Raw genomic sequence first — 15,753 nt, 5'->3', positions numbered from 1 at the left:
TGAAGTTTTCCAAACATAGATTTGTTATACACTGTAAGTGGAGCAGAACATTTAAAGGTGCCATTCAACATCTCCAAGTGAAAATGATAGTGAAAGTGGTTAAATGATGCATAGATGGAAGAAACGAAATTGAAGTTACAAGCAAAATTTTTATTGTGTATTAATAAGTAGTGATGAGGATTTTGATATTTGTAGGTATTATAAATTGTAGGTATTATAAATTGTATATTGCAATTTTGTATCTTTGAATATTATTTAAAATTGTATTGAATATTTTCAGTTTAATTTTCATCTTCTGGTTCAGCCTCACATAAGAGCCTTTTCCTCTTTTTTAGCTGCTACCTCTCCAGCATAGGCTATTTGTATATAGTATTTTATGTTATTTCATTTGATGTATCTTTCTTGTGATGTCAAAATTCTTCTGTTGTATTTTGTATGCTGCCAGTCAAATAAAATATACAAACAAACATAGGTATTGATAATTGAGAATGATTATTGTATATTGGAGGAGAAGTTAAATTATCAATTAAGTTTGTCTCTATAGATGTAAGTTATTGTATAAACCACACAGGCACAAAATAATATGCATACAATGTACATGAAGAATGGGGCTGGGTAGAATATCTGGAATATTATTCTATTCTTTGAATATGATGTGAAATTAATGCATCTTTTTTTCAAATGAAAGTAATCAAAGATTTACAGGTACATGTTGAACTTTCATAGTTGAATGAGGTCTTGCTTTTTTCTGCTTAGTGTTTGCAATTTTATCTCATGACTGATATTGAACCCTGTTTTGGGAAATCTCTTTTTTTTGTTTTTCGATGCCTTCACGTTTACAAACTTTGCGAATCATTGTCAACAAGCTGTTATCTTCATACAATAACTTGTTTTCAAGATGATTATCGGTTATTGACTCTGAGTCATTTGAGTTGTTACGATTCAATAAAGACAATTGTTATTTAGCTTGATCATGTTTACCGGTAGATGTTCTTATAAAATGTAACAATGTAGTTTCGGATTCAGGAATGTGGAAAAGAGGGGGCGCTTTTTAAACCTTTAAAGCGGGACTGCACTACTTGTACATGTAGCTACTTGAGTCTTCGATACAGCCACCAATGCCTAAGCGGTACCCATTGATCCCCCATGGTCCCCTTTTTCTTATGTTAGTTGAGAGCTGATTTGATGAGATAACCTGCCAGTGACCATGTGGGGAGGTCTAATCCTTCCTGGCCAAACTGGTACAGATAGGCTTTAACTTGCAATAAAACATGCACGCATATGGGTTATGGTCCACACCTCTTTGATGATGTAGGAAACAGACAGGAAAAAGTTTTTATGACACATGCTCTAAGAAAAAGTGCTCCGCAATCGATATCCTACACTAATTGAATTCCTCCGTGAATCCTGGACCAAATGTTGTAGTACTCAACCCTAACCCTAAACGTAAACCTAAACCTAGCCTTGAATTGAATTCCTCCGTGAATCCTGGACCAAATGTTGTAGTACTCAACCCTAACCCTAAACCTAAACCTAAACCTAGCCTTAACCCAATTACAACCTAACCCTAACCGTAAATCTAAACCTAAATCTAACCCTAACCCTAACTTAAACCAAACCTATTAACCTATTCTAAACGCAGTTACAACCCTAAATCTAACTTAAAAGCCAGTTGCAACCCTAATTTCAGCACTATAACTTTAACATAACGTAGCCTGTAGCAATTGTTATATCACTCATATCACAAACAAATATATTTTCTGTTCATTCACCCTAGGTTATCGCACTTTTAGAGGAAGAAGACGACATCAACCAGATCATGGATTACTTCTCTTACGAGCATTTCTACGTCATCTACTGCAAGTTCTGGGAGCTTGACATGGACCATGACCTTTACATCGACAAGAAAGATCTAGCGAGACACCAGGACCATGGTAAGATACAGTCAAACCTGCTTTAGCGACCACCTGTATAGAAAGACCACATATATATATAGAGACAAATAATAACAATAATCCTGATTCCTATAGTGCTTAAAGCCCCACTGCACTACTTATAGCTACTTGCGCCCTCTATATAGCAAACAATGCCTAATCAGTGACCATTGATCTCCCATGATCCTCTTTTTCTTATGTTTATTGAAAGCTTACTTGATAAGATAACTACCTGTCAGTGACCATGCAGGGAGGTCTAATCCCTCCAGGTCAAACTTGTGCGATTGGGCTTTGATACAAAATATCGTCTCTCAGAACTTTACATATATTATTACCCTGGTCATCGGATTCATCCATGCGCAATGTGCACCTTCTCCACTGCCTGAGAAGTATTCCTACCGTACGGTCACCATGAGGGCATATGGCAATTACATACACAAAAGCTTTCATCATCCTTCCAGTCCTCATTTGTCTCCTGGGTATGGAGTGGCAAATGTAGATAGATACCTTGCCAAAGGACATTAGTGCAGTGTCGGGGATCAAACCCACAATCTCTGCATTTCGAGTTGAGTTCTTAAACCTCTTGACTACGACACCTGTACATGTTTGGAAAGACCGCCTGTTTAGAATGAGCACCGTGTAGAAGGACCATCTGTTAAGAAAGACCACCTGTTCAGAAAGACCACCTGTTCAGAAAGACCACCTGTTCAGAAAGACCACCTGTTCAGAAAGATCACCTGTCTGTAAAGACCACCTGTTCAGAAAAACTACCTGTTTAGAAAGACTGCATGTATAACCAGACTACCTGTTTGGAAAGACTGCATGTATAACCAGACTACCTGTTTGGAAAGACTGCATGTATAACCAGACTACCTGTTTGGAAAGACTGCATGTATAACCAGACTACCTGTTTGGAAAGACTGCATGTATAACCAGACTACCTGTTTGGAAAGACTGCATGTATAACCAGACTACCTGTTTAGAAAGACTGCATGTATAACCAGACTACCTGTTTAGAAAGACTGCATGTATAACCAGACTACCTGTTTAGAAAGACTGCATGTATAACCAGACTACCTGTTTGGAAAGACTGCATGTATAACCAGACTACCTGTTTGGAAAGACCAGATGTATAGACAGACCACCTGTCTTTAAAGACCATCTGCTCATTAAAAAATGCTTTTCTTGTCTCCTTTGATGGGGCAGTCTTTGTATGCTTCAATAGCACAGACATTGACCAATGTTTCCATATAGTCATATTAACATTAGTCCAGGGGCCCATTTTCACAAAACTTGTCATCAGTGACAAATGACAGTTTTTGTTATAAGCTAGTGGAATCCTTGCTTCTGATTGGTTATCATCAGATTTGTCACTGATTTTTGTCATTTGCCATTGAAAAAAGGTTTTGTGAAACGGGTCCCATGTGTAGACCCTGATACACTGGCTAGAGTATGTCCACTGATTTGTGGAATGCCAAACTTTGTTTTATCCTCTTTTAACCTCGTACAGTGCGTATAGTTTTAAACCAAAATATGTTTGTTGTTTCTTTTCAGCCATTTCTTCTCGGATGATCGACAGAATATTTTCTCCTGGAACAGTACTTAGGTAAGATGGCTTTTTTTGGTCAAACATTTATAAGAGGTTTTTTTCCTGTTTAAACGAAACTTCATGTGGGTAATGAGTGATGATCTCTAGATACAAATGAATCCATTTTGAATTCCAACAGATAAGAATTTGATTGAAGAAAAATCTTTCTCATGCCCTGTTGAAAAAAAGTGGCAGGTCATGTGTGAAAGTTTGTAACGTTTTGTTGGCAAGATTACAAAAATAATTAGACATGAACACATACAAATTCTTATCTTTTTTTTAAAATGTTTTTTTCAACTTGTCTTTTTCATGACTTTTTCTTGACTTGACTTTTCTTTTAGCATTACCAAATATTTTGCTCCCCCCCCCCTCTGGCCCCCTCTCTCCCTTTCTTTTTCTCTGTATTTTTGTCAGTTTGTCTCTGTCTCTCTTTCTCTCTCTCTCTCTCTCTGTACTCCTATTTCTCTCACTCCGACTATCACTCACTATTACTATTCTGCAATATCTCTTATTTCTTCCTCTCTGTGCCCAATATATATTTATGAAAATAATCTTTTTTTTCTTCCCTTTTCCCCTGCAGTCCTGCCTCAGTGAGAGAAGGTCGGATGAGTTACAATGAATTTGTTTGGTTCCTTTTATCGGAGGAAGACAAGAAACAGCCAATCAGGTAAACAATTAATAGTGCTAAATAGGCTACGTTATTTAGGTGCCCTACTACCCAGATATCGGTGGATTCCAACCCCTCAGGCAGAAAAGACTAGCTATGTGAAAAGTTTCTTTTGTTGTTGTTGTTGTTGTTTTTAGGGGAGGGGTGGGTGGACTTGGCAAATCACCTTGTTATTTGAAGACTTGAAACCATTAAATACATGGAGCATCAAATAATGAATGAGCCTGTGAAGTTTGAGATTCACATCTCAAATGGATTTGGATTTATTTATTTCTTTAGTCACATATTCAGGTATTGACAATCCTGCTGTGTATACAATACATATGACAAAATGTTAATTTTGACCACACCCGGCTATGTTTAATGGGAGTGGCCCATTTTCCATGTTTAGCCAGAAAAGTTCTATTAGGAGTTTGAGACCATATTTGAAATATTTCATAATACAAACAGTGACAAAGATGATATTGTTCCCCACAGCGTGCCCTCTTTCTTCTTCCACTCTGAACCAATCCCTAATTCTTCCATTTTATTTTGATTCACAGTATAGAGTACTGGTTCCGGTGCATGGATCTCGACGGGGATGGTCTTCTCTCCATGTTTGAGCTCGAGTTCTTCTACGAGGAACAACTCAACAAGATGGAGAGCCTTGGTATCGAGACCTTGCCGTTTGAAGACTGTTTATGTCAGGTATGCCCATGCTTCATAGTTGATATTAAAGCCCAACTGCACTTCTCATAGCTACTTGCACCCTCTATATAGCAAGCAATGCCTAAGTGGTGACCATTGGACCCCCATGGTCCCCTTTTTCTTATGTTAATTGAGAGCTGATTTGATGAGATAACCACCTGCCAGTGACCACGCTGGGAGGTCTAATCCCTCCGGACCAAACTACTGCAGATAGGCTTTAAAGGGAAGGCCAACCACAATAGCAAGTTGCTCTGAAGGATGAAAAATCACAGGAAAATCCCAGAATCTGTGACAATTTTTGACAAAATCAGACAAACAAAAAGCTGTAATCACTACGTAAATGGGAATTTTAAATCGGGGGAGTAGGGTAATGTCAGTGTGGTGCATTAGTGGACTACTTTTCTATTCCTAATACACAAAATTAATTAAAAGTCATATTTTTAAAAATTCACAAATTAGTAGGGTCTTTTTGTTTTTAGATGACCTGTGACCCTATGCTGTCTTTGATATATTCCCTGCACATATACCCATATCCGTATGTAGTGCATTTTATTGTATGTGACTTTCAGCACGATTGATTCAATTTTTTTCAGATGATTCTAGAAATTCGTAATACACAACCTTCTCTTGTACTACATAATCAGTCTTTTCCAACAATCTTTCCAAAATCTTATGGGGAAAGGTCATTTTCATACGAAGCCACTGTTTTTTGGAATAAATTGCTGGAATACCTTAGAAATATAGAAACATACGAAGAGATCAGATGTAATTTGAAAACATATTTATATAGCACTTTGTAAAATCTCACAATGATGAACCCAGTGCATCATTTTCACTCCTTCTGTATCTGTTCTGCAAAGTGCATAGAGACAAGCAATTATGCCTACGTGTATGTGTTATGCACTACTGGTATACTAAAACTTTTAATTATTATTATAACTTCTTGACAGTTTTCTTCACTATGCTACCGCATGACCAGAACTCAATTTTATCATTAATCATTGATAACTGATTTTTTGAATATATCTTTTTCGTACAGTTACTAGACTTGGTGAAGCCAAAGAACCCAGACTATATCACATTGCATGATCTCAAGAACTGCAAGCTGGCCTACATCTTCTTCGACACCCTCTTCAACCTCGAGAAGTTCTTAGAGCATGAGCAGAGAGATCCCTTCGCCAGCAACAGGGTAAGGCCATAGCTATTGTAAGATGATGAAGTAGATCCTAATCAAATGATTGGTTGGGAGCGTACACGAGTCCAGGCATTTACTTTGCCTAACACCTAATTTTACTAATGACCAGTCATTAGCAAATACTTATGACCCGTCATTAGTAAAATCATGTTATAAAACATCACTTTATAAAACAGATAAAACATCATCTTATAAAACAAATAATACACATCATTTTGTTTGGTCAGTAGTAAAATTACCCACACTCGGTACCTTTGAAACAGTCCAAACACCCTTGGCTATTGCGTCAGCTGTTTTAGATGGTTCCAAAAGGTACCTTGTGTGGGTAATTCGTACTAATGCCCTCACTGCTGTGTATTATTTGTATACCAGTATAGAGGGAGGTATCTTGCCGTTTGGTTTACAACCAGTTTGTCTCCTACCCAATTGCTCTATTAATCATGGATGATAATAATCATCAAATAGTTATTAGACCTTATGGATGGTAGACAAATGAGCATTAGACAAACTGGGACATTGGGCTAATTGATTATTAGACTAAATGAACAAGGTAGACCAAATGGGTAGTTTGTCTATGACCCAATTGCTCTTAGAATGATAATAATCATCAAATGGTTATTAGACCTTGTGGGTAGTAGACTGATTCAAGATTTGACCATCTGGAAATCAGACCAAATGACTATTATTCTAAATGACTAGTTGACCACATGATAAGTAGGCAAATGATTATTAGACCATGTGAACAGTAGATGGGTCGTGTGTAGACCATATGGGAATAGACTAATGGGGTAGTAGACGGACTGGTTGTAGACCAAACGGCAATTCACCAAGAGGGATAGTTGTGACACATGTATGCTTGAATGCACAAAGGTCATTCCCATGGAACTCCAACAGTTCTCTCATTTAGAGTAAGGAATAATCTGCTTTTTGGTTGTTTATTTCAATACAAATTGAAAAGGAAACAGTGAACCAACACCAAAAATTGCTCATTTGTGTAAAGTGCAGCGATGGTCAGAGATAAAGAATGATTATAATTATTTGATGATAAAATCAGAAATTGTATGGTGCTTAGATTAATTCTATTGAGCCATCAGCACTGATTTCTATGGATTAGACTTTTTTCTACAAAGACATATTTCGAGACAGGATCTTTGAAGAGCTGAGTTGATCACCTTTCTTTGAATCAACTTAAATCATAAGACATCAAATATTATGTTTTTGAAAACAATATACAGGTTTTAAAAGTTGTAAATTTATATATGAAATTGGTGATTTTTTTGCCAATTTTAGGATTGTTAAGTTTATGTTCATTTTTAAAATTCCTGGTCAAATGAATGTAGCCATGCAGCAAAAATAGCAGAATCTCTTAAGAAACGTTTGCCCTTTCATTTCATGCATCTAGTATGTTTTTTTGTTTTTTTTAAGTCTTTGAATGACTGTGCTCATCATGAAAGGGTTAAAATAGTTATCCTCGATGGTGGTCTGTTTTTTTTTTTTTTACCAGTCCCGTTATTTTACAATGTTACGGCTCTTTCCAGGATTACGACAGTGAAAGTCCCGAGCCGACAGACTGGGAGAAGTATGCTGCTGACGAGTATGAGATGCTGGTAGCGGAGGAGGGAGGGCAGGACACACAGCAACACTCCCAACAGGGTGACGACTGGTGAGTTTCAGGCAAACCCCTAAACACTTTGGTTTGGTCCGCACCCCCTTTTGAACCACTAGGTTTATGAAAAGTTATCATAACTCATCTTTCAAGAGTCAAATTTGGGTTATTTATCCTTTATGTCCACATTATGGTTTATTGCACTACTATCGTATAATGACTCATTATTTCAGGTAGAAATGTCACAAATGATTTTGCTAGTTAGTAAATGAATTTTGTCTTCAATCGGTTTAACTTCAACAAGTAACTTACAAAATGTATTCAAGTTTGAATTAAATTCAGTATTTTAAAGATGATATTGTCAGCAGGGCGACAAACCTTGTAACTAAAAAAGTTTAAATTTTCAGTAAGAAAAAAAAAACTATCATGTTGAATAATATTAGAGAGCATTGATGAGTGACAGCTCTCAGCAGTTCACCTGTGGCATTATTCTTGCAGATATACATGAGATTGGTTTACTGGAAGAATATGGTCCTTAGCCTATAAAATCACGATAAAGATGAAAATTGCCACAAATTGAGTGACATGGCTTTGCCACGCCATCAGTGATAAACTGTATCCAATAAAAACAATAAAGGGATTGGGTAACTTTGTCTTAGATTCTGGTACAAAATCCTGCATTTAGCTCATGCTACAATCATAATTATAAACCTTTAGGTCAGTCAGGAACCCCATGACTTTTACAAGCCGATCCCCATTCTGATTATCAAGATATTTATGATTGGAAATCTAAACCAAATTTTGCATTTGCATAACAGTTTTCATAACACTACAGTCTATTGGGAAAATGAGTACCGGTATGGTAAAACCGGTCACTCAAAGATTTTTACCTCTTTGAGGCACTTCTTGATCGTTTTGAAGTTCAACTTTTTTTAGGACTTCAATATAACACCATATCACAGACACTGATAACACGTAGGGCCGTGCATCTCAGATTTAACATTGTCAAACGATCCCTTTAAGAATTGATTGTCAAAATGTAAGTATTCACAACTGAACTTGTGTTTGTTGTGTTTTCCTTGCAGCGACTACTCGGACGACTTCGAGCCCGATGAGGATATCATCACCATCGACCTCCGGCAGAAGGCCACCATCTCCGAACCCGGGGCAGAGCCGCAGAGAAACCAGTGGATCGGGGAAGGGGGCGACGACTCGTGACGATAGTCATCAAACAGTGTGCTTTTTTTTCTTCAACCATTATAGTAGAGTCAAAAGCTTTAGCAATTAGAGTCCAACCTGTCTTAAAGGCTCACTGTACTACTTGTAGCTACTTGCTCCCTCTATATAGAAAACAATGCCTAATTGGTGACCATTGGTCCCCCATGATCCTCTTTTTATTATGTGAATTGAGAGCTGAGTTGATGAGATAGCCACTTGTCAGTGACCTTCCTGGGTGGTCTAATCCCCCCTGGCCAAACTAGTGCAGATGGGCTTTAAGGTTCACTCACATATGCCTAGGTAAACCACAGTGTTTTGTTTGTGTGTACTGAATGAATGGCGAGTGGGGGTGGAGCAAGTAGCTGCACGCAGCAAAGATCGTATATGCATATGCACTTGTCTGTGCGTCATAAGATACAAAAATATGACTTGCATTATGCTGGAAACCCCCACTGGGTAAAGTGCTTGGCCATATGTGAACAAGGCTTTAGAGGTCGCCTCCATTTAGTGGCCACCTCCATATAGTGGTCAACAATAAAGTCTCCTTCTGGGAAGGAATGTGTGTTGTAGAATCTGTTTTATAAGGCAACCTGTCAGTAGTGGCTATCTGTATGCTCTTCCCATCAAGGAAGGTAATGTACCATAGAACCTGTCTAGAAAGGCCACCTTCATGTGCCTCCGGTGGTCACTCTATTCAGTTTCCATTGGGTGGTCTTAATGGTCAGGTTCAATTTTATCATTTGTTGTATTTTTTTTCAAATGTGCCATTACATATACATGCATCAGTCTTGAACTGTGAATGGAACTGTTTGATCGAGTGAGTTGACCATATGTTAGGAATGCTAATCATGAATGCTCCCCAGGGAGTGGAGATATTGTGCATAAATGAATCCAAAGACGGGGGTAATGACAATATCTTTAAAGAGCTTAGAGATGATAATTTGTTTTAGGCGCTATACAAAACCAGATTTATTATTTCTAGTAGGAAAGTGGGATAGATACCAAGTACTATGAAACTTGCTTTAGAGACCACCTGTAGAGAAAGACCACTTTTCATGTTTCCTTTGAGTGGTCTTTATGTACAGGTTTCACTGTCCTGTAAAACTTGCTTTAGCAACAACCTGTATAGAAGAAAAAATGCCTTGCAATAAAGACCACATTATATGTATCCATTGAAAAGTGTTTCGCATTGAAATCTGTATTGGAAGATCTGTTCCCTGTTTCATAAAACACCTTATCAATAACAAATGCTAAATCTGAATGACAAACGTTCTCTCAGCCAATCAAATGCCATGCTATCAGAAGCTTATAACAGTTATTGTAACTTTTTTTTTTATACAATTTTTTGAAACAGGGCCCAGGTTTAGTATCCAAATTGTCAGGTCTGAAGTTTTTAATAGTATGATATGTTCATATATATATATATATATATATATATATATATATATATATATATAGAGCGCTCTCACACAATTGGATTCACAGCGCTTTTATGAAGATGGAAAAATCAGTTGAATAAATACGCCTTCAAGCGCTTTTTAAAGGTAAAGACCAGTTATGGTCATGCGATTGTATTGTGAAAGAAACGTTGTGGAATCAATCAGAAAAGGTTGATCATCTAGCATCTAGCATCTGCAAGGTTCTGGAATCATCAAAATGATAAGAAATTTGGCCCATTCTTAAAGTTACAAGCACTATACACAGAAAGATGTATATGGGACTACCCTATATCTCTCACAGACCATGAGAGAAACAAATTTACCAAATATATGAATTAGTAGGCGGTTTCCCGGCAAATTTTTTATCATCATGTATTAGTCAAAACATATTCTTTCACATGATTGGTAATGAGAGCTTCCATTTCATTTTTTGAAATTGGGGCGTTTCCAATACTGGTCTTTACCTTTAAAGATGTTTAGTGTGGGTGCTGTATGGATGTTCCAGGGCAGTTGATTCTAGAGATAGGGTGCATATGATTGATAAGCATTGTCATTTGTCACTGTGGATGTTCTGGGTATGGGGAAAAGAGAGCCGTCTGTTGTTTATGGTAATAGAAAGTTAAAGCGTTGAGATAAAAAATGACCTGATAAGTTCATCCATTTTTTTGTCGTGAGCAAGGTCATAATACTAAAAAATTGAAAGTGAATATTAATCACTTTTAGAATTTCTGTGATGTGACCATTCATTGGACTTCTTGTGATATACATCTTCTTCAGATCATCTCATGAAATCTCTGCAGAGAATATCTTATGTCTTTGTTGTTCTTACAGCCTGTTAGATTCTCTTTTAACCGTCTTTTGAGCTTCAACCGCGTATGCATAAATGTCATTTGCAATAAATTATGGATTGGGATCAATCGTATGCAAGCAATGCTATTTTGTTTTGAAACAGTAATTACATATTTATACCACTATCTCAGTAGAACATACCATTTTTGCATTCATAATTTCTATTTAGTGTTGGACATACTTCATGCAAAAGATTTTTCATTGTAGAGAAAACGATTACAGTAATAGAATAACATGCCATTTCTGTTGGAAAACTTTGTTACTCTTTTCATAGTCTTTGTTTTTGATATTTCATTTTAGATGCTGCAATTATACCATTTGGTCATTATGGCATCAATCTTGCTCTCTTTTAAAAGTAGCTAAGAATTTACTTTTCTTTGATGCTGGCTTATTATGTTGTACCGCTATGTATTATATCTTGGACTACTAAGAAAATCTCTCTTCAATACCTCTGTTACCCTATTTCAGCTTGATTTTGGATGATACATTTATTTTTCTTTCTTTTTGATGGGTAACCATACCACAACATTTAAAGTTTTTTGCTGTTGTGTATTTCATGTTTTATTACTCCTTTTCATTTTTAAATTACACATCACATTGTATGACCATAAATTATGGTGGATCATATGATAAAATATAAATGACATGAAATGTACACATGTCTAACTTACATAAAAACAGCAACAACAACATGTCATTTAATTGCCTAGTGGCTTCATGGAGCACATTTTGCAGAAAGAAGATTTGAACTTAACAAGTGTATATGTCGTGTCCTGTATCTAAGGAAATATACAATATTGTCAACAACATCACATAGAATTATTTTTCTCTCTTTTTCATGTCTCTGGATTTGAAACTCGCGCTCTCTTTAATTCTGTGCCCTTCTCTGTTTTGTCCATTTTGTCATAATTTCAGCTTTATTGTGTTCTTGCCATCATATTCTTCCGGTTAATCATTATAACATATGACCGATCATCTTTTCTTTCTGGGCATCCCTCCTTTTTGCATGAAATTTTTCCTTTTCATTGAAATAAGTATTAGAGAATCATCGGGTTCCATGAATTGAACATACTATTTATAAATACTTTTCAGATATGCCTATCACTATATGACTTTGATAGATGCATTTCAATGAATTTCAAGATCCGCATTATTTTTATGTTATATTTCGTCCTTGTTTTCACGAAGTGACGGTAGCGAGGAAAATCGTAATGCAAAGTGAATGCAATTTTTTTTCACTACCGTCACTTCGTGAAAACAAGGACGATTTGTCCAAAATGTGTAATTAATTATAGCTGCACATCAAAAGCAATATAAAATATGAGCCTGATATAAACAAATGAGTTAGAATAGAATATGCTTCTCAAGATTTACATATAATGCAATAGATTTGTTAAATATGTGCGTTTTTCTTCCTTTCTCTCTCTCTCGCTCTTGGAGCATGTTATGTATAACTGCCTTGTTCTCTCTTTCTCTTTCTTTTTGTGTCATTTTCTTTAGCAATATAAACAGCAAGTCTGCCATTGGCAAATCATCTGCTTGAAGTCAGAAGGTTGTTATGTCATATACTGTAACACAGAGTTAATGCCCTGGTTCTGAAGAGATGAAATGATATGTGCAAGAGACTCAAGTGTTTTGATTGGGAAGAAAGTAGAGGTATTTAACAAAAGAGTATTTTCATCTGGTAGGAAAGAAGGAAAACTTTGGAGAACAAAGGATTGCTCTTCTCAAAGAATTTAAGATGAGTTCTTTGACATCTGCAGAGAGCCAGAAGGGCTTTAAACAATATTCATTTGCAAAAGAGTTAACACCCTTCTGGCTTAACACAGAAAGTATATTTAAAAAAAAACTGGTATGCATTTAGTTTACGCATAATTTATTCATGAATGCCTCATTGATTATGCACATCAACTAAAATGCTATTGAAATGACTGGTAACTTATCTATATTTCTAACAATACTTGTCTGTATATTTCGCTTTAGATTGCTATTTCAATTCACTTTGAATCATACAATTTTGTATTAGTACTACTCTTATTGACTCATGGAAATGTATCAAAAATGTTAACAAGTGCACTTCTTTCTATTCTAATTTCATGCAGAGTTTGTAAAGTAGATAATCAGATTGCCTTTTTCAATAGTTTAATATTTATTGTGATATCTGTCTATTATTGGAATGAATTATTTGTGAGATTATTTATTATGTACAGAGGAAAGAATTTGTTTATGGGTATAAGAAAAGAAATGGATTATATGGAGAATGCAGGCCTGGTATAGTGACCCAACAAAATTTGGGAATGGATAAGGATATGGATAATCATAAAGATTATCTGTAATTGTTCCATATTGTGATGAAAATATGGTGATTTTAAAGCTTGCATAATGATTGTCCAAACACCAATTTTACGAGAGAAGACATAATTTACAATGTCCACAAAAACTGAGTAAGTTAATTTAAAGAAAAATATGACAAATCAGTCTATATTTCATGATTTTTTTTTAAAGGTTCTAATAATTATGTATGTATGATTATTATTACCTATCTCAGTGTTATTCAGAGTATAATCTAAAGCTAAAATATATTTATATCAGTGCTTCACAGGAAAATAGGCTTCTTAAATTGCATCTCTTTGTGAGATAGTAACTAAATTCACATACCAGAATTATGATAAAAACAATATTTTTTCCTCTTTGCTCCTGAGGCCTGCCATTATTATTTATAACCAATATAATAATGTAATACTCTATGTAAGTTAAAGCATTTCAGGTTCTTGAAAACACAAGATTTTTTTTCTTGTATGCTATTAATTATAACATCATAAACTCATTTCTAAGCAGCATTGCATCTTATTTTGTTCTCCAAATGGAAACGAATATTCCATTGTAATTTTTAAAGCATATTATATTCTTCTTTGATTAGAATATGCACTGTATAAGACAGTCAATTGCAACGTCATTAACTCATTAATAATTTATGTGTATTGGATAAAATATGAATTATGATGATTACAATATCTACTGAACCATATTATGAGATTATTTTGGTCTCTAGCTCCTTTTTGAAAATTTTGACAAGAAATGACAGAAAATTGCAGAAATTATTTAATATTTAACCTAAGATATCTTCAAGGGAAATTTGTATACATGATTAGATTATGTAGAATATTTTGTGATTTTTGCATTTCAATAAGGTAACGTTAATTGCCGGTCTGTATCTTTTTTGTGTGTGGAACATTTGCCACTGTTTTGGTTGGGTATACGTCAGAGTTAGTAACTCAAGTTGATGGAATAATGAACTGATTTAAATGTCCTATATTTTGTGTGCTTTAATTTTATCGCTTTTTTTCTTCAATTTTGATTCTCTGAGAGATCAATTGAAAAAGAAAATAGATTTCTGCTAAAATATTTGCAATTCTAATTGCGAGAGTTTAGATTGTGATTATTTGCAGTGATTTGTAGATGAGTAGAGTGTGGCGGATGCCAGTGATTGAAGGTGAGAAGATAGAGATGTGACGAGATAAGAGAGAGGGGGAGAAAAAAGGGGAGGAAGGAGACGGGGAGAAAAGAGGAGGATTAGAAGGGTAAGGGGAGATGACGAGAGAACCGGAGCATCGGGGGAAGAGAGGGGAGGATAAGAGTAAATATGGTTATTCAAAAGGGGTTAAGAATCTTTTTCTGAATAAAGAAAAAAATAGTGAATGAAAACAAAACAAAGAACAAAAAGTATCATCCTAAAGCAGCTAGTAGCAGATTAATGAAGATTGTTTTTAATTCCCTTTGAAGACGAGGCGTCGTTATAACCTACGCGAATCGTGTCGATGAAGACAATTATCACGCATGTTCAATGCATTTTCTTTCCGGACGTTGTCATCTTGCGTGAAAAAAAGGGAAAGATCGAACTTTTTTTCAATGTTTTTTTCTTTTCACTGTTGTTTTGGCTCTGAAGTTTCGGAATGAATTGATGAAATAGGAAAGTCCGAATGAGCAAAATGTGGAAACAAAGAAAAAGACGCCTATACGAGCTGTCTTGTTCATAAACAAATAAAATGAGATAAAAACACATAAAAAACAAGAATACGCTAGTGTTGTAGATTCTAGGATGTGATATTAGTATCCCTTACATTGTTTCTTTTTGTATCTGTTTTTTGTATTTCCATGCAGCCCACAAAAACTCGAATCATTTTCCCTATTTCCAACCGACACGGGCGCATGCATTTGAACAACAGAAGAGAATTGCCTTTTTGTTTACTGCAGACTTGCCTGTCTCCCAATCAATCAGAAACCCAAGAAATAAATAGCACAAATCAAGAAAATCACTTTTATGAACAGGATTATCAAGTCCGACAGACATGAGCTCTATAACAGAACCCACTTTTGTTATCGTCAAAGTGAAACGGGCCTTTAAATCCTCGACAGAGAGAGATATATATATATATTTAAACTATAAATGAAAAATAAAATATAATTATATCTGACCTTCCAGTTGCATTTACTTTCATTGTACTGTATATTATAAGTAAAAATGTAATAGGCATAGGGCCAGGGGCGGCGATTTCTTTTTATAACCGGG

The 15,753-nt window shown here is 35.6% G+C and overlaps 1 protein-coding gene across 1 annotated transcript in view; it reads left to right on the top strand.

Annotated features, from left to right (window-relative positions):
• The window catches only part of LOC579095 (serine/threonine-protein phosphatase 2A regulatory subunit B'' subunit beta), a 54,062-nt gene extending 44,977 nt beyond the window's left edge, over nt 1-9,085 (top strand). Inside the window, exons 8-14 of the mRNA XM_030981986.1 lie at nt 1,778-1,934; nt 3,489-3,540; nt 4,103-4,189; nt 4,732-4,876; nt 5,916-6,065; nt 7,610-7,734; nt 8,763-9,085. Coding sequence (XP_030837846.1) covers nt 1,778-1,934; nt 3,489-3,540; nt 4,103-4,189; nt 4,732-4,876; nt 5,916-6,065; nt 7,610-7,734; nt 8,763-8,895 — 849 coding nt within the window. The 3' untranslated portion in view covers nt 8,896-9,085. The remainder of the gene's footprint in view (nt 1-1,777; nt 1,935-3,488; nt 3,541-4,102; nt 4,190-4,731; nt 4,877-5,915; nt 6,066-7,609; nt 7,735-8,762) is intronic.
• The last annotated feature ends 6,668 nt before the right edge of the window (nt 9,086-15,753 follow it).

The sequence above is a fragment of the Strongylocentrotus purpuratus genome, unplaced genomic scaffold, assembly GCF_000002235.5.
Source record: "Strongylocentrotus purpuratus isolate Spur 01 unplaced genomic scaffold, Spur_5.0 spur5_scaffold_12, whole genome shotgun sequence".
Classification (NCBI taxonomy): domain Eukaryota; kingdom Metazoa; phylum Echinodermata; class Echinoidea; order Camarodonta; family Strongylocentrotidae; genus Strongylocentrotus; species Strongylocentrotus purpuratus.
The sequence above is the reverse complement of the archived record's forward strand: the minus strand, read 5'-3'. Positions and strand labels throughout refer to the sequence as shown.